We start from the raw sequence: 17,615 nt of genomic DNA, 5'->3' as shown, positions 1-17,615 counted from the left end.
GCCCCGATAACCTTGTTTACGGGGGGCCCCGGGGGGGGGCCGGGTGAGCCCGAAAAGGGGGGGAAGATTAGGGAGGTGAGCGTGACTCAGGGCATTTGGGCGCACGACTCTTTCCCTGCGGGCAGCTGCAGGCAGAGCGCGGGCAGGGGCTGGCGGCGAGGGCAGGGGCGTCGCGGAGCCACCCCGGGGGTAAGGTGTGGGGTCGTGGGTGGTGGGAGCGTCTCGGGGGGTCCCTGGGTGCTGGGAGCGGGGGGACGGGGTGGGCGGGGGGACGGTGGGGCCAGGCGGGGCTGGGGCGAGCACCCCGGGGTGCCCCCGGAGTGGGGTGGCGTCTGTAGGGATGTCAGCGGGGTGTGCCCATCCACATGGGATGTATGGGCTCCATACCGAGCCACGTTGGGTACCTGCTGCAGGAGGGATCCCAGCCACGCTGCACGGATGGCGTGGGATGTATGGGCTCCATACTGAGCCATGTTGGGTACCTGCTGCAGGAGGGAGCTGAGCCACACTGCACAGATGGCATGGAATGTATAGGCTCCATACTGAGCCACGTTGGGTACCTGCTGCAGGAGGGATCCCAGCCACGCTGCATGGATGGCGTGTGATGTATGGGCTCCATACTGAGCCATGTTGGGTACCTGCTGCAGGAGGGAGCTGAGCCACACTGCACAGATGGCATGGAATGTATAGGCTCCATACTGAGCCACGTTGGGTACCTGCTGCAGGAGGGATCCCAGCCACGCTGCATGGATGGCGTGCGATGTATGGGCTCCATACTGAGCCATGTTGGGTACCTGCTGCAGGAGGGAGCTGAGCCACACTGCACAGATGGCATGGAATGTATAGGCTCCATACTGAGCCACGTTGGGTACCTGCTGCAGGAGGGATCCCAGCCACGCTGCATGGATGGCGTGCGATGTATGGGCTCCATACTGAGCCATGTTGGGTACCTGCTGCAGGAGGGAGCTGAGCCACACTGCACAGATGGCATGGAATGTATAGGCTCCATACTGAGCCACGTTGGGTACCTGCTGCAGGAGGGATCCCAGCCACGCTGCATGGATGGTGTGCGATGTATGGGCTCCATACTGAGCACCTGCTGTGGGAGGGAGGTCCTGCACCAAGCCACACTGCGTGGATGGTGTGAGAGGTATGGGCTCCGTGCTGAGTGTATGCGATACGTGCTTTGGGACGTCTGGGGTCTATATGGAGCTGTGCTGTATATATGCTGTAGGAGGCAGGAGTCCAGTCCTGAGTCATGCTAGCCATGTGGCGTGGGAGGTATGGGCTCTATACTGAGCACATTGGCTATGTGGTGCAGGAGAGACGGGCTCTACACTGTGCACATGAGGTGTATGGTGTAGGAGGTATGGACTCCATACCATGCACATGATATGGGAGGTATGGGCTCTATACTGAGCACATTGGCTATGTGGTGCAGGAGAAACGGGCTCTACACCGTGCACATGAGGTGTATGGTGTAGGAGGTATGGACTCCATGCCATGCACATGATATGGGAGGTATGGGCTCTACACTGCGCACGAGGTGTATGGTGTAGGAGGTATGGACTCCATACTGTGCACATGATATGGGAGGTATGGGCTCTACACTGCGCACACGAGATGGGCTCTATACGGCACACACGGTGTGGAACGTATGGGCTCTATAAGGTGCGAGGTGGCACAGGGATGGATTCGCCAGGTCCGGGTCACCTGGGCGCAGGGTGACCGGTGCCCAGCGGGTCCCCCCCCAGCCCCTCACCCCGGCCTCGGGGCACCTCCTGGACCCTGGGGGGGGGACGGACAACGGGCGGGGGGGGGGAGCGGGGCGGGGGCCGACACCGCCCGGGCGTTATCAGCGGGACGCAGCCCCGCACACCGGGCTGATGCAAGAGCCGCCGGCGGGGCTTGGGGGGGGGGGTGTTGGGGTTCGGGGGCGGGGGGGGGTGCCCGGGCCAGGCCGGCCTGGGGGGGGGACGGGACCGGGGGCCGCTGGCGCTGCGGGGCCAGGCGGGGCAGGAAGGAGGAGGCCGGGTCCGGAGCCGACCGCGGTTCCCGTGGCCCCGCCGAGGTTCCCGAACCCCACCGGGGGGTGTCCCGTAGCCCCCCAGCGGGGGTCTCCGTGCCCCCACCCCGGCTGCCGGCCGGGAGCGAGCTCCTGCATCACCCTGGTGAGATCTGAGGAGGGGGGGGGGAGCTGGTGTCCCCCCCCAAAGACCCCCTGACCTCGCAGCAACTCCCCCACCTCCTCACCATGAGCCCCCCCCCGTGTTTGTGGGGGGTCCCTGGGCTGGGGCCGGGGGGGGGGCAGCCGGGGTTCTCGTCCCCCCAGTCTAGGGGGGATCCCCCCGGGGGTGTGTGTGTGTGTGTGCTGGGGCAGAGGGGGGCTGAGGACTTCGGGGCAGGACCCCCCCCCAAGGAGGGTCTGGGCTGGGGGGGGCAGGTGTGGGGGTCATGGGGGGACTCGAACCCGTGGATCCCTCTGGGGGTGCCCCGGGGGGGGTGGATGCCCGGGGGGGCGGAGTGCGGAGGCAGGGCGCCCCCTGGCGGTTGTCCCCCGCCACAGCCCCGGGGCAGCTGCGGGGGGGGGGACGGGGGGGGCAGCCCTGGGTGGGTGGGGGGGTGTCACAGTGGGGTGCAGAAAGGGGGGGGTGCAGGCACAGGTTGCACCTTCCCACCTCCAGGCACCCACCTGCCGCTCAGGGGGCTGCAGGGGTTTTGGGTGCTGAGCGGAGGTGGGGGGGGGCAGCAGGGCCCCCTCCCACCCCCCGCTGCACGCCCTGGGGTGCTTGTGCCATCCTGCTTTGGGATGTTGTGGTGAGCCCAGCTGTGCCTCAGTTTCCCCTTTCTCACCCCAGTGGTCTGCCAGGGGCTGCGGGGGGGGGGGTTGCTGAGGGTCCTGGGCACTGCAGTGTGGGACCCCAGGCCCTGTGTGTGGGTCTATATGGGACCCCACCTATGTGCATGGGTCTATATGGGACCCCACCTATGTGCATGGGTCTATACGGGACCCCAGCCCCTGTGCATGGGTCTATATGGGACCTGTGTGTGGGTCTATATGGGACCCCAGCCCCTGTGCATGGGTCTATATGGGACCCCACCTATGTGCATGGGTCTATACGGGACCCCAGCCCCTGTGCATGGGTCTATATGGGACCTGTGTGTGGGTCTATATGGGACCCCAGCCCCTGTGCATGGGTCTATATGGGACCCCACCTATGTGCATGGGTCTATACGGGACCCCAGCCCCTGTGCATGGGTCTATATGGGACCTGTGTGTGGGTCTATATGGGACCCCAGCCCCTGTGCATGGGTCTATATGGGACCCCACCTATGTGCATGGGTCTATATGGGACCCCAGCCCCTGTTCATGGGTCTATATGGGACCGCACCCACACGTGAGGGGACGTGTGGGACCCAGCCCATGTACGCGGGTCCACAGGGGACCTGACCCCCAGGCGCAGGACACGGCAGGACCAACCGGCACGGGTGGGCACGGGTGGGCCAGGGCGGGATGCCACGTCCCTGGTGGGAAGCTGCTGGGGCTCTGCCATCGCCTGACGTCGGTTCCCATCCCAGACAGCGGCAGGGCAGGGCACCGCTTCCCCGGGGGACCCCCGGCCCCGGGACCTCCTGACCCTTGGGGAGCGGGTTACGCAGGCGGGGGCTGCGGGAACGGCCCCGGCGTCCGGCTTCAGCCCCATCCCAGGGGACAAATCCCACATCCCGGGGGGGCACCGAGCACTGCCCCGGCCTCTCCTAACAGATTTTCTCTCCCTTTCCCCTGCGCTCACCCTGATGCCATAGAGGGCCGGGTTATGGTGCTGCCGGGCTGATTGCCGGGACGCAGCGAGGCGGTGGTGGGGGTCGAGCCCGGAGCCATGGAGGGGCCCGGTCAGGTAGGGAGACCCGGCCCCAAGCCCTGGCTCTACCGCTGCGCCCCGGCTGGCTCCCACCCCCGGCACGGCCCCGGCGAGGCGCTGGGGGTGCTGGTCCCCACTGAACCCCCTTCTCTCTGTCCCCGCAGGAGGCCTACGAGGAGAGGATGAGGAGGACCCTGGACCCCGAGGGCTACGAGGACCCCGGCATAAAGGACTCCCGCCTATCGCTGGGGGAGATGAGCAGTGAGTGGCTCCCTTGGGTGCTGGGGGACGCTGGGCATGCGTGGGCACCATCGTTGCATGGGGAATGGCATTGCACGGGCACCAGTGGCGTACGGGTGCCAGCGTTGCAGAGGTGACGGCGTTGCGTGGGTGATGGCGTTGCGTGGGCGATGGCACTGGCGTTGCACGGGAACCGGCACCGGCTGGGTGCCAGCGTTGCAGGGGCACACCGGTGGTTTAAGGTTGCATGTTGCATGGGTGCCAGAGTTTCAGGGGTGCCAGCTATGCATGGGTACCAGCATGGCACAGGCATGTTGCATGGGCGCCAGCGTTGCATGGGCGCCAACGTTGCATGGGCACCAGCGTTGCATGGGCGCCAGCGTTGTATGGGTGCCAGCGTTGCATGGGCACCCGTGTTGCATCAGCACCATATTACATGGGTGCCAGCATGGCACAGATGTGTTGCATGGGCACCAGCGCTGCGCAGACGCGTTGCATGAGTGCCAGCGTTGCATGGGCACCAGCGTTGCATGGGTGCCAGCGTTGCACAGATGTGTTGCACGGGTGCCAGCGTTGCATAGGCAGCAGGGCTCACTCGGAGCCCCGGGGAGGTCAGGCAGGGACACGCACCCCTCGGGATCGCATCTCCCAAAGGCAGCGACACCCTTTGCCAAAGCCCTGGAGCCGGTGAGGTGCCACCTCCAGCGCAAGGGCTATGTGTGCCCGAGACAGGGCCGAGCTTGGGGACACCCAGGGTCCTCGAGGCCATGACTGAGAGTCCCCGGGGAGGGAGGAGAGGGGAGTTTGGGGGGTTCTGCATGCCCCAGAGCATCCCCTTGCCCAAAGCTCGGTTGATTTGGAGCTGCCACCCCGAGGGGTTGCTTGGGCTGTGCCGGCTCCCGGCCTCCAGCCCCTCGGGTCCCCGTTTGGGGTGACGCATGTCGGGGGGGGTAACGCTGCCGCCTGTTCTGCGCAGGGGCCAGCGCCGGCACCGGGTCCCCCTTGCACGCGTGGAGGGCCAGAGCCGAGGAGCTGACGCCCCTGCGGTGAGTCCCCCAAATCGGGCAAGGGGCCGGACGCTGCCCCTCCTGCCCGGCTGGCATTGGCAAGGGGAGGCTGCCGGCACCCATGGGTGCCCGGCGCTGACACCCCCCCTCCCCTCCGTCCTGGCGGTGTGTGTTTTGCAGCCGGTATTTGCCCAGCCGCCGGGGATGCTATGACGTGGATGGGAGGAGGCGCGCGGCCGGGGCCCCCCCGGGACAGGCGAGCCGCCGTGGCGGAGGGCAGCGTGAGTGACCATGGGGGCACCGGGGGACGAAGCCCAGCCCCGGCATCCCCCCCATCCCCAACCCAGCCCTCCGTCGCGCCACCCGCTCCGGCTTTGCCACCCCTGTCCCCACCCTTCGGGGGGTGACCGTCACCCGGGCGTCAGGGCACGCCGCGGGGTGACCGCTGCCGCTTGTCCGTAATCGCCCGCTGATTGAGGATAAATAAAGTCTTTGTTTGGGGTGAGGACAAGAACCACTTGGGGCTGAACGCCGGCTGGCGCCGGGCGGCTTGGCGGCGGTGGCAGCGGGCCGCGACGAGGACAGGCTCGTGCCCACGTGCCACGGCCAACGCTGTCGGGGACACTGGGGAGGGGGGGGACACACGCGCCCCATCCCTGCTCGCGTGGGCACAGCATCCTTCAGCCAGCAGAGCGGGATGCGGCTCTTATGGCATCACCCCGCCGGGTGACCTGGCTGGGGGTCAGCGAGGGGACTGCGGTGGTCCCCAGTTGGGGGAGAAGGGGACGGGGTGAGCCTGTCCCCGGCACCGGGGCGGCCACGGGCGAGCAGGACCCGTGCTGGTGTTTACTGTCAGCAAAGGCAAAGTGCTCCGGGATTTACGGTGCACACAGGGTGGCTGTGGGGCGTGGGGCTTGGCCCCCGCTTTATAGGGCTGGAGCCTTGCGAGGCTGTGGGGAGCACAGGGGGGTTGTAGGTAGGTGGGGGACGGGGACACCTCGAGCTCCTGGGGTCTGGCTGGCTGGGGATGTGCTGTCCCCATCCCAGTCCAAGGGGCAGCGCTCAGTGCTGGGGTCAGGGTTGTGCCGGTGGCAGGGTGGTGGGACAGAGCATGGCCACAAATCCTGCCCGCATCCCAGTGCCGGTGATGTCCCCAGACTGTCACCTTGCCCCAGGAGCTGGGCTGCAGGAATCTGAGGGGCTGGAGGTGGGCACCGGCAGGGTGGGGGGTGATGGAGGGACACATCCAGCAAGCCCTAACTGGTTGAAGGATGGGGGTTATAGGGGTGGGGACACATCCAGCAAACCCCAGCTGGGTCTGGGATGGGGCAATGGAGGGGGGGACACGTCCAGCGAGTCCCAGCTGGGTCTGGGGTGGGGGTGATGGAGCAGGAGACACATCCAGGCAACCCCAGCCGGGTCTGGGATGGGAGTGATGAGGGGGAGACGCCTCCAACAGACCCCAGGGGGGTCCGGGCCAGGGCAGGGACCAGCTAATGCATTGGTGGCTCCGCTCGCAGCTCCGTCGGTGACCGATGTGGACCTGGAGGCGGGGGGGAGCACGAGGCCTGTGTTCCAGCGAGAGACCCATGAGGTGGGTGCTGCCCTGGGGACCCCCATTCCTTCCCCATTCCCGGGGGTGGGCGGACTGTGGCCATCTGGGGACCAACCTCACACCAAGCCCTGGGGACACCAGGGCACGGGGAGATGCTGACACGGGAGCTGCAGCTCTGGGTCTCCTGGGGGTCCCTGGTGCAGCCAGGGGGGACCCTGACCCCCGGCTTCGGCTGCAGGGCTACGTGGAGCTGCACGAGCTGGTCATGGACAACAGAAAGGAGCTGTACTGGATGGAGGCCAGCCACTGGCTCAAACTGGAGGAAGACTTCAAGGAAGCCGGGCACTGGGGTCAGCCCCATCTCTCCTTCCTGACCTACCGCAGCCTCCTGGATATCCGACGGGCTTTGCCCAAAGGTGGGGACACCGGCTGGGGCCGGGATGGTGGCAGGGACCCCGCGCCAGCCGGCCGGTGACGGTGCTATCCCCGTAGGTGCCGTGCTCTTCAACGTGGCGGCCACCTCGCTGCCGGCCATCGCCCACACCCTCATTGACCAGATGATCTACGAGGGGCAGATCAAGCCGCAGGACCGGGATGACATCCTGAGGACGCTGCTGCTGGAGCACAAGTACGGCTGGGGGTGATGGCCCCAGGGGGGGACCCCCAGTGTCCAGGCTGGATCTGGCCCCAGCGAGTCCCGCTGGAGCCTGGCACGGGGTGGAAAAGCTCCTCCGTGGTTTGGCTTTGCCTCCCAGCCCAGTTTGGGGGTCCCTGCAATACCCCCAGAGCTGGGGCTGTCTTATGGGGTTTTGGGGGGGGTCAAGCAGCGCTGGCCCATCTGACGCCGCCCTCGCTGCTGCTCTAGACACCCCAGTGAGGCCAAGCAATTTGGGACCCCATCACCGGCGCAGCTGCAGCGCTCGGGCACGGGCCAGGCAGAGACGGAGCAGCCGCTGCTGCGGGAGCAGCAGCCCCTGGAGATGCGCAGGCTGGCTGGGGCTGAGCAGGTGAGCAGGGACAGGGCTGGGGTGGGGGGTGATGGGGGGCCGGGCAGGTGCAGGGGGGCATTGGGGTGCAGAGTCGGGGGTGCCAGGTGTGGCCAGGGTGTGGGGAGGGCTGCTGGGAGATGCATACGAGGTGTACGTGAACACACACACCTTCGCACACGTGCATGCACACACCGGGCAGTTGCACGCCAAGCGGCGTGCAGGTTCTCGCAGGGACCCTTGTGCTGCGCATCTCCTGGGGAGTACACCCACTCACTGACACACGCTTGTGCACACTTGCACACCTATCCACACGCACTCACACAGGCATGAGCATGCACGAGTGCACGGGCACAAACACCTCCCCAAACTCCCACGCACACCGCTTTCTCTCGCCCTCACACACATGTGCGCACACATGCATGTGCACACTTGTGCAGGCATATGCACGCGCATGCACGCGCATACCTTCACACTCGCAGGGGCATGCACGCACACGGGTGCACACGCATGCACGTACATGTGCACGCAGGGGAGGTGTTGCCGTGGGATGGTGCAGAGGTGGTAGCGAGGGAGCCGGGCTTTCGGGGGCAGAGGGGACACGCAGGGGATGGCGGGGGGACATGCAGGGGATGGAGGGGGAGATGCAGGGGACAGCCACCAAGGATGGCTGGCTGATTCCTGCTATTTGTCTGCCTGCAACAGAGCCCGAGCAGGGCCACTATACCCCAGCTCCCTGAGAAGGTCCCCAAGGATGCCGAGGCCACGCTGGTCCTCGTGGGTGAGTGGTCAGCGGGGAGGTGGGTGCAGGGTCAGGGTGGTGGGTGCAGGGTCAGGACAGTGGGTGTGGGGCCGGGCTGTGCAGGGGGAGCTTTGGCGTCTGCCCGTCGCTGCCTGCTCGCTCACTCGCTGCATTTCTTGTGCCTTTTTTGACCCTCCCCGTCTTCAGCCTTCGCCGCTGCCTGCTGCTGCTCAGTGCTGCTCTCTGGGCCCCATGTCTCCATGTCCCTTGTCCTCATGTCCCATTTCCCCACTCCCCTGTGCCCCCATGTTCTCATGTCTCTATGTCCCCACACCCCGATGTCCCTGTGCTCCCATGCCCACCTATCCCTGTGTCCCAGTGTCTGTGTGTCCCCGTGCCTCAGTGTCCTCATGTCTTTGTGTCCCTATCCTATTCCCTTTTTCCCCCCATGTCCCCATGCCTCTGCGTCACCTTGTGTCCATATCCCAATGTCCCCATGTTTTGATGTCCCCATGTCTCCGTGCTCCTGTGTCCCCATGTCCCTGTGCCCCGTGTCCCTGTGCCCGGCCCCCCCCATGACCCCCATCCCATCCCATCCTCCCCCCAGGCTGCGCAGCCTTCCTGGAGCAGCCGACGCTGGCCTTCATGCGCCTGAAGAACGCAGTGACGCTGGACACTGTCCTCAACGTGTCCCTACCCGTCCGCTTCCTCTTCGTGGTCCTGGGCCCCGACAGCCCCCACATCAGCTACCACGAGATCGGCCGCACCATCGCCACCATGATGTCCGAGAGGGTACGGCTCACCCGCCATTGCCACCAGCACTGCCGTCCAGGGTGCCAGCCCCCCTGAGCACCCCAAAGTCCCCAGCCCTGGGGCTGCACCCTCTAACAGGGCTCGTCCCACTGTGCCCTGTCCCTCTCTGTGCCTGTGTCCCTGTGTCCCCATGCCACTATGTCCCCTTGTCCCCACGCACCTGTGTCCTCATCCTTCTGGGTCTCCATGTCCTCATGCACCCCTGTCCCCATCTCCACATGCACCCCTGTCCCTATGTCCATATGCATCCCTGTTCCCACACATCTGTGTCCCTATGGCCCCATGCTCCCATGTCCCCGAGGTCAAATGTCCCCTTGTCCCCATGTGTCCAAGCAACCATGTCCTCATGCTCCTGTGGTCCTAAGTCCCCCATATCCTCCCTTATCCCCCTGTCCCCAAGCCCCTGTGTGCCCACGCCCCTGCTCATCCTCATGCCCCCATGTCCACATGCGATCGTGTCCCCATGATGCCCCATCCCCCTGGGGATGCTCAGGGGCCGGGTGGGTGCCCAGCAGCACCCAAGGGTGCCGGAGATGGCTGAGCACCCGTCCCCGGGCCACCCTGCAGGTCTTTCGCCGGGATGCCTACCTGGCCGAGAGTCGCCAGGAGCTGCTGAAGGGGGTGGACGATTTCCTGGAGGCCAGCATCGTCCTGCCGCCCACCGACACCATTAACGAGCAGCTCCTCCGCAGCCTGGTGCCACTGCAGCACGAGCTGCTCCGCCGCCGCTACCAGCCCCCCGAGAAGGCGCCGGCCAAGGACTTCCTAAAAGACCTGAGTATGGCGGGGACCACCCCAGCCCCCCTGGGATCCCCCGTCCCCGTGGTTGGCGGGACCCCCCTCCCTTGCAGGTGGGGTCCCCCCATGGCTGCCTGCTTGTGTCCCCAGAGCTGGAAGAACCGGCGCTGGAGGACGACGACCCCCTGCGCAGGACGGGGAGACCTTTTGGGGGGCTGGTGCGGGACATCCGCCGCCGGTACCCCAAATATCTCAGCGACATCAAGGATGCCTTGAGCCCCCAGTGTCTGGCCGCCATCATCTTCATCTACTTTGCGGCGCTGTCACCTGCTATCACCTTTGGAGGCTTGCTGAGTAATGGGGGGGACAGGCTGGGGACGCGCCAGGGGATGGGGACGTCCCCCAGTTGGGCACGGGGTTGGGGGACCGGGGGTGCCACCGCCTGCAGCACCATCCCCTGGGGATTCCCCTGCGGGGTGGGGGTATTGGACCCCCTAATCCCTGTGCTGATGAGTGTGGGATGGGGGGACACAGCGCTGTCCCCCACCCTGGCACCCACCGGCTCTGCCCCCCTCCAGGTGAGAAGACCAACGGCATGATGGGGGTGTCGGAGCTGCTCCTCTCCACCTGTGTGCAGTGCGTCCTCTTCAGCATCCTCAGTGCCCAGCCCCTGCTTGTCGTCGGCTTCTCAGGGCCCCTCCTCGTCTTCGAGGAAGCCTTCTACTCGGTGGGTGCCCCCTGCACCTCTGGGTGCCCCCCACCCACCCACCAGTGGTCCCCACAGGGGGCTCGTGGTGTCCCCACCAGCCCTGGCAGAAGCACAGGGTGCTGCCGTGAGGGGATGCCATGCGGGTGATGGCACATGGGTGATGCTGCATGGGTGATGCTGCATGGGTGATGGCACATGGGTGCTATCACACAGGTAGAGCCATCCAGAGCATGGCACAGGGGTGATGCGAGGTGCATGATGCCATGTGGGTGATGCCAAATAGCTGACACCACAGGGGTGACACCACGTGCGTGATGCCAGGCGGGTGCTGCCATTGGGGGTGCTGCCAGGCGGGTGATCCCACAGGAGTCCTGCCGCACCGGGGTACCACTATCCCCATCCTGGCACCCCTCAGCCCCTGGGCAGGAGACACAGGGCCACCGTGGGACCCTGGGGTCCAGCCCCCCTGGGTGCCCATGTCGGGAGCTCTGGGGGGCTGACAGAGCTGTGCCCCCTGGTTTCCCAGTTCTGCAATAGCTATGGCATGGAGTACATCGTGGGCCGGGTCTGGATCGGCTTCTGGCTGATCCTGCTGGTGCTGGTGGTGGTGGCCTGCGAGGGCAGCTTCCTGGTGCGCTACCTGTCCCGCTACACCCAGGAGATCTTCTCCTTCCTCATCTCCCTCATCTTCATCTACGAGACCTTCTACAAGCTCGTCACGGTGAGGGGCGCGGGGGTCCCGCGGTGGGAAAGAGGTGGGGGGCTGCAGATTGTAGTCGTCACCCGGGTTTCCATAGAAACGGGGGGAGCTGGGTGAGGGATGCAGGTGAGGGATGGAGCCCATGTCTCAGCGATTTCTCCCTCTTCCCAGGTGTTTCCCAGCTCGTGCTTCTCTCTGCAGGGGGAGTTTTGGGGCAGGGAGGTGAAGCCCAGGCAGATGTCCCACCTGGGCTGCAGCAAACACGGTCCTTGCCCAGGAACTGCCCAGAGAGCCCTGATTTCTTCCCCCATCCCCTAGCTCAGACCCTTCCCAGCTGGCTGGTAGCAATGGGACAGTGTCACCCTGTGCACTGAGTGCCCACAGGGACACCTCTGGTGCTGGAGAGGTGACAGGCAGGACACATGCCCCATCCCACCCTGGCCCCTCATCACACCGAGGTGCCCCCCTCTACAGGCTCGGCACAGCCCCAAGCATCCTGGGTGATGCATGGTCCGCAGCAGGGCCGTGCTCGTCTGTCCCCACCGTGCCACCCAGCCCCTGCTCCGGCCCCATTTCCAAAGGAGCGTGGAGAAAAACCAAGCCTAAAAATAACTCCCTGCTCACCGTGTGCCAAGCTCCCAGCCTCACCGGTTGTCCTGGCATGCACCCACACACCCACGGGGCTCCCAGCATGGCAGGAGGAGTTCAGGGGGATCCCCCATCCCCACCCGCTAGCAGGGATCCCATCCTCCCTGACCCTCTCCCTTTTCCTCCACAGATCTTCAAGAATCACCCGCTACAGCGGTTTTACAACACGACGGACGTAGTTAACCCCAAGGTGCCAGAGCCCAACACGGCGCTGCTGTCCCTCGTCCTCATGGCTGGCACCTTCTTCCTGGCTTTCTTCCTCCGCAAGTTCAAGAATAGCACTTTCCTGCCTGGCAGGGTGAGGACGGGGAGGAGCACTGTGGTGTCCCCATCGTGTCCCCCCCACTGGACCCAGGGAAAGCACTGGGGGCAAAATCGGGGCTCGGCGGGTGCGGTTTCCTGAAAGGGGCTGGCTGAGACCGTGCAAACTCATTGCATGCTCCTGCAGAGGTCTTTGCTAGAGCTCGCTGCCAGCGGGGACGCGGCAGGCGGGGATCCCCTCGGCTGAGTGGGGACACAGGCGGGTTTAACAGGATCACGGTGTCCCCCCAGGTCCGGCGCTTGATCGGGGACTTTGGGGTGCCCATTTCCATCTTCATTATGGCGCTGGTCGACTTCTTCATCCAGGACACGTACACGCAGGTCAGGGAGCAGCAGGAGAACAGGGCTGCGGGGAGACGGGTGTCCCTAACAAGGGGACGGGGAGCTGGGTGCCCCATTCCTGTCCCCTCACTCCCCCATCTCTGCTCCCATCCAGAAACTGAATGTCCCCAAAGGGCTGGAGGTCACCAACTCGTCCGCCCGGGGCTGGTTTATCAACCCCATGGGGAAGGACAACAGCTTCCCCATCTGGATGATGTTCGCCTCCGTGGTGCCCGCCCTCCTGGTCTTCATCCTCATCTTCCTCGAGACACAGATCACCACGTGAGGACCGGAGGGATACAGGGAGGGAAGGGAGGACTGCGGGGTGCCTGGCAGGACAGGGATGGAAAGGGACTTCCCACCATTGACTCTTCCCTCTCTGTCCCCGGCAGCCTCATTGTCAGCAAGCCCGAGAGGAAACTGGTGAAAGGCTCCGGCTTCCACCTGGACCTGCTGCTGATCGTGGCCATGGGGGGGGTGGCCGCCCTCTTCGGCATGCCCTGGCTCAGCGCCACCACCGTCCGCACCATCACCCACGCCAACGCCCTCACCGTCATGAGCAAGACCTCCGCTCCTGGCGAGAAGTCCCAGATCCTGGAGGTCAAGGAACAACGCGTGAGCGGCTTCTTTGTGGCCTTACTCATCGGTGAGCTGGGGACGTGCCCCCCCCCACACCCCAGCCCGGGCAGCGAGGGCTGCGTGCCCCCAACAGCTCTCCCTGACCTCTCCCTCTCCACCGCAGGCATCTCCATCCTCATGGAGCCCATCCTAAAGTACATCCCACTGGCCGTGCTCTTCGGCATCTTCCTCTACATGGGCGTCACCTCCCTCTTTGGCATCCAGCTCTTTGACCGCATCCTGCTCTTGCTGATGCCACCCAAGTACCACCCCAGAGAGCCCTACGTCACCCGGGTGAGTGAGCCCTGTGTCACCCGGCCGGGTGGCCGTGGGCTTGGGGGGTGTCCTGGGCTGTGGGACCCCGTGGTGCTGCCTGCAGTTGCTTGGGGCTCCCCCAAAGAGCCTCCTCCTTTGGTGTTGGCCTTCGCTGGGCTCTTCAGGCCACTGGTCCTGCCCAGTACTCAGCACCCTGGGAAAGGTGCAGGGTGCTGGACCCACCACCCTGACCCCGCTGGGCTCCTTGTCCTGCAGGTGAAGACTTGGCGGATGCACCTCTTCACCTTCACCCAGATCATCGTCCTCGGGCTGCTGTGGGTGGTGAAGTCCACCCCGGCCTCGCTGGCGCTGCCCTTCGTCCTCATCCTCACCGTGCCCCTGCGGCGCTTACTGCTGCCCAGGATCTTCCAGGACATCGAGCTCAAATGCGTACGTAGCCCTGGCGTGGGCTGGGAGCTGTTGTGGTGCTGTCCCCATCCCTGTGCCCATCCCTGTTCCCATCCTCATCCTCATCCCCATCCCTATCCCTGTCTCCATCCTTGTTCCCATCCCTATCACTGTCCCCACCCTCATCCCTGTCCCTGCCTGTGTCTCCATCCTCATCCCCATCCCTGTCCCCATCCTCATCCCCATCTGTATCCCCATCCTCATCCTCATCTGTGTCCCCTTCCCTAGCCCTGTCTCCATCCTTGTTCCCATCCCTATTGCTGTCCCCAGCCTCATCCCTGCCCCTATTCCCATAGCCACCCCAGCCCCTATCTCTGTCTCCATCCCCGTCACTGTCCCTGTCCTCAATCCTGTCCCCATTCCTGACCCCTCCCCACACCCACCCTGTCCCCATCCTATCTCTCCCCGTCCCTGTCCCTGTCCCCGTCCCAGTCCCCATCCCACCTAACACCCTCTCCTGTCCCTCCAGCTGGATGCGGACGATGCCGTGGTGACCTTCGAAGAGGTGGCGGGCACGGACGTGTACAACGAGGTGCAGATGCCCAGCTAAGGGCTCACTGCCACACCCCCCCCCCGGATGGCCCAGCACCCCCCTGGTCTCCCCCCACCTGCTTATAGCTCCACTGCTGCCATCCCGGGGCTGCTGGGTGACAGAGAACTTGGGGACACGGCCCCGGTCCCCACCCTGTGAATGGAGACTTTTTTTTTTTTTTTTTTTTTACTCTTTTTTCCCCTTTTTTAAAAATATTTTGGATGGTGTGGTCTCACCCGCACTTTGTTACCCGCTGGGGAAGAGGCTGCCTGGGTTGGGGGGGGTCCCACGGGCCACCCCCCACCCCATGGCAGGGTGGGATGGCCTATGTCCCATGTCACTGTCCTGTCCCCAAGGCCACCCTGGGGCTGTGACCGGGCACGGGAAGGAGCTGGAGGAAGACGCCCGAGCCCGGAGACAGGAGGAAGGCAGGGATGGGGTGACATGGCAGGGATGGAGATGCAGCAGGATGGGGTCCCCCCCCATTCCCCCCAGCCCTGCTGCCTCCTCCAGGGAGTCCCCTCTGCCCAGCCCCTCTTCCCGAAATGAACTTTCAGTGCTAATGAATGCGAGCTGGGACAGACCCTTCACCCCACGGAGCCCTTTTCCCCTTTACTCCATCGTTTTGCTCTGGCGAGAGCATCCCGGTGGCTCCGCTGTGCTCATGGCCGCTCACAGCATCTCCCAGGGTCAGGATGTAAATAGTCTAGCGAGGGGATTTATATATTTGCAATGAAGATAATCATGGTAGAAACACCCCCCCCCAAAATTATGCTGATGCTTCCGCAGGTAGGATTCACGTAGAACCAAACAAAAATCCAAAAAAAGGTCAGAAAAGTGCCTTAAAAAAAGAAAAAAAATGAGGGGGGAAAAAAAAAGCAGCTGCAAGGAGTGATCTGTATATTTGATGCTAGCGATTGGGGGAGTCTGTAATTTATTTCTAAAGGCTGATTGTGCTCCTGCCCACGGTGGGGGCCGTGTGCGTGTGTGTGTACATACTAGAGAGAAACTATATAAAAATTTACAATTTTCTAGAAAGGCTTATTTTAAAGGATCCTGGTCAGGGCCTAAACTCTACGGACCAGTCTGGCAGCATCATTTAACTGATGAATTTGAATTAGTGTTAGTATAATTCTTTATTTTTTTAGCATTTCAGTTAAATCTGTGTACTTTTTCCTTGATTTTTCCCTTGCTTGCTGACCGAGTCTTGCCCCGTCTCCGTCGGGATTGCTCCCAAACTGGCCGAGCATCCTCCTGCTTCTGCCGGGGCTCATCCTGTCCTGGTCAGACCCAAGGGCCGGATCCAGCCAGGGTGCAGCACACCCAATCAGGCTGCGAATTTGCTCCTTTTTGCATAAACGGGAGCAGGGGAGGCCCCAAAATCAGCATGGAGGATGGCGGAGGGGGGGCAGCCGTGCCCAGGCCTGTGCTGCCTCATGTTTGGGTTGGTTTAGTTTCATTAATTATGTGCCCGAAATAAACAATGTTGCAAGCTTTGGTTTTTTTTTCCTTCCCTTCCCCACCCACCTCTTTAATAAAGGCTTTAATAAAGAAATAAATAAAATCAGAGAGGAAGTGGGGTTTTTCTTTCTGGTTGGGCATTTGCTGGGGGGGGGGGTCACCTTATTTAATTGCCTCCTCCCTCCCCAAAAGAGGGGCAGCATCCCTTGGAGGCGTCTGTCCCCGCCACCCCAAGATACTCAGTGTAGCTGTACCAAGATACTTGCCATGGTGTCCCGGGATGCTCGCTGCATCCTGGGGTGCTCACTGCAGCCATCCCGGGATGCTCACTGCGGCCATCCTGGGACGCTCCCCATAATCATCCTTGGATGCTCCCAGCGGCCATCCTGGGATGCTCCCCATAGTCATCCTGGGATGCTCACTGCAGCCATCCCGGGATGCTCCCCATAGTCATCCTGGGATGCTCCCAGCGGCTATCCCGGGATGCTCCCCATAGTCATCCTAGGATGCTCCCCATAGTCATCCTCGGATGCTCCCCGCAGCCATCCTGGGATGCTCAGCCCCCCCCCTCGCCCCCCCTGCACCCCAGGGTGCTGCCCTATTGCTGCCGGCCACACGGCCACAGCCGTCCCTGCTCCGGGGGACACACACTGAGCCGTCTGCCCCAGGACGTTGTAGTAACATGCTACAGAACAGACCCCAACCTCCATCACTCCACCCCACTCCAGGCCATGCTGGCACTAAATTGATCCTGATTACCCGTAATCTCATTAACGAGAGCAATCAGCAGGGCTGCTGCCCCCATGGAGGACACCTGCCCATGGCCCAGCTCTGTAAATAGGGCCGTGGGAAGGGATGTATCCATTTGCCCCATGCCTTTCTATGGGGCAGACATTGGGCTCAGCATCTGCGACTGCTCCTGACCATGACCCCAAAGGCTCTCCGTGGGGCTGGGATAAATCCCATCGTGGTCACCAGCTTTTTCTGAGCCCTGTATAGCTGCCCGCCCTTGTTTTCTGGAGCTAGAGGTACGCAGCCGGTGTTTTTCGGCCCAAGGCCTGCAGATCTGGCAGCTGCCTGTCCTTCTGCTGGTCTCACGTGGGCAAGCCATGCTGGGTGTCATCAGGAGGGCTCTGCGTGCCGCTGCCGCCAGCCGGACCCGCTGCTGTGATCCCTGCCTCCGAAAGCCGGTGCTGCCATGCCAGCGATGGAGGAAGGCACCTGCCTGTAGCTGGTGCAGCCTGCCTGCACCCCATCCTTCTTCCTTTCCACCTGGGAAGAGCTTTTTTATTCTCTGGGAGATGTCAGTGAGGTCACTGCCGTGGCATCCAGCCTGGTTTAGGGGGGGGATTTAGGTCAAGCTCTCATTTGAGCTTGACTTAGCTCAGCAAAATGTGGTTGGGGGGGTGATTTGTGGTGGGGACCCGCAGCCGTGGCTCGTGGCAGGGTGTGAATTGCAAGGGGAAAAAGAAAATATTAGTGAATAGGTTTGCTAACGAGGAGGGGGGGAGCACAGAGCTGGAGAGCTGGGTCAGGTCGTAGCATCACCCCTGGAAGGGGAGAGGTGGGGTGCAGGGTGCCCACAGCATCACGGGGTGCTTCGTGCCATCAGATGGCCGAGCTGCCCTTGGCTGTGCT

At 63.7% G+C, this 17,615-nt stretch overlaps 1 protein-coding gene across 5 annotated transcripts; it reads left to right on the top strand.

The window, feature by feature from the left end:
- The first annotated feature begins 53 nt into the window (after positions 1-53).
- SLC4A1 (solute carrier family 4 member 1 (Diego blood group)) lies at positions 54-16,083 on the top strand. Of its 5 annotated transcripts, none has more exons than XM_069786605.1 (22): positions 97-189; positions 3,808-3,899; positions 4,028-4,124; positions 5,080-5,149; positions 5,291-5,391; positions 6,631-6,704; positions 6,904-7,081; positions 7,158-7,293; positions 7,531-7,672; positions 8,357-8,432; positions 9,001-9,185; positions 9,774-9,984; positions 10,095-10,298; positions 10,523-10,671; positions 11,180-11,374; positions 12,132-12,299; positions 12,554-12,643; positions 12,759-12,925; positions 13,036-13,289; positions 13,386-13,555; positions 13,793-13,966; positions 14,454-16,083. In XM_069786605.1, exons 2-22 carry the CDS (start codon positions 3,882-3,884, stop codon positions 14,532-14,534), a joined length of 2,940 nt encoding a protein of 979 aa, XP_069642706.1. In that variant the 5' UTR covers positions 97-189; positions 3,808-3,881; the 3' UTR covers positions 14,535-16,083. The 5 variants fall into 5 exon arrangements, with proteins under 5 accessions (XP_069642708.1, XP_069642711.1, XP_069642706.1 ...); XM_069786606.1 differs by lacking the exon at positions 97-189 and adding an exon at positions 2,052-2,171; XM_069786607.1 differs by lacking the exon at positions 3,808-3,899 and having other exon boundaries at positions 54-189.
- Positions 16,084-17,615: the final 1,532 nt, after the last annotated feature.

The sequence above is a fragment of the Haliaeetus albicilla genome, chromosome 7 (genome assembly GCF_947461875.1).
Source record: "Haliaeetus albicilla chromosome 7, bHalAlb1.1, whole genome shotgun sequence".
Lineage (NCBI taxonomy): Eukaryota > Metazoa > Chordata > Aves > Accipitriformes > Accipitridae > Haliaeetus > Haliaeetus albicilla.
The sequence above is the reverse complement of the archived record's forward strand: the minus strand, read 5'-3'. Positions and strand labels throughout refer to the sequence as shown.

Excerpts from the sequence above, each read along its gene's own strand:
- SLC4A1 (XM_069786605.1), top strand. Across the intron at positions 7,294-7,530 it reads ACGCTGCTGCTGGAGCACAA|ACACCCCAGTGAGGCCAAGC; the intron begins GTACGGCTGGGG and ends CTGCTGCTCTAG. Across the intron at positions 13,556-13,792 it reads GAGAGCCCTACGTCACCCGG|GTGAAGACTTGGCGGATGCA; the intron begins GTGAGTGAGCCC and ends CTTGTCCTGCAG.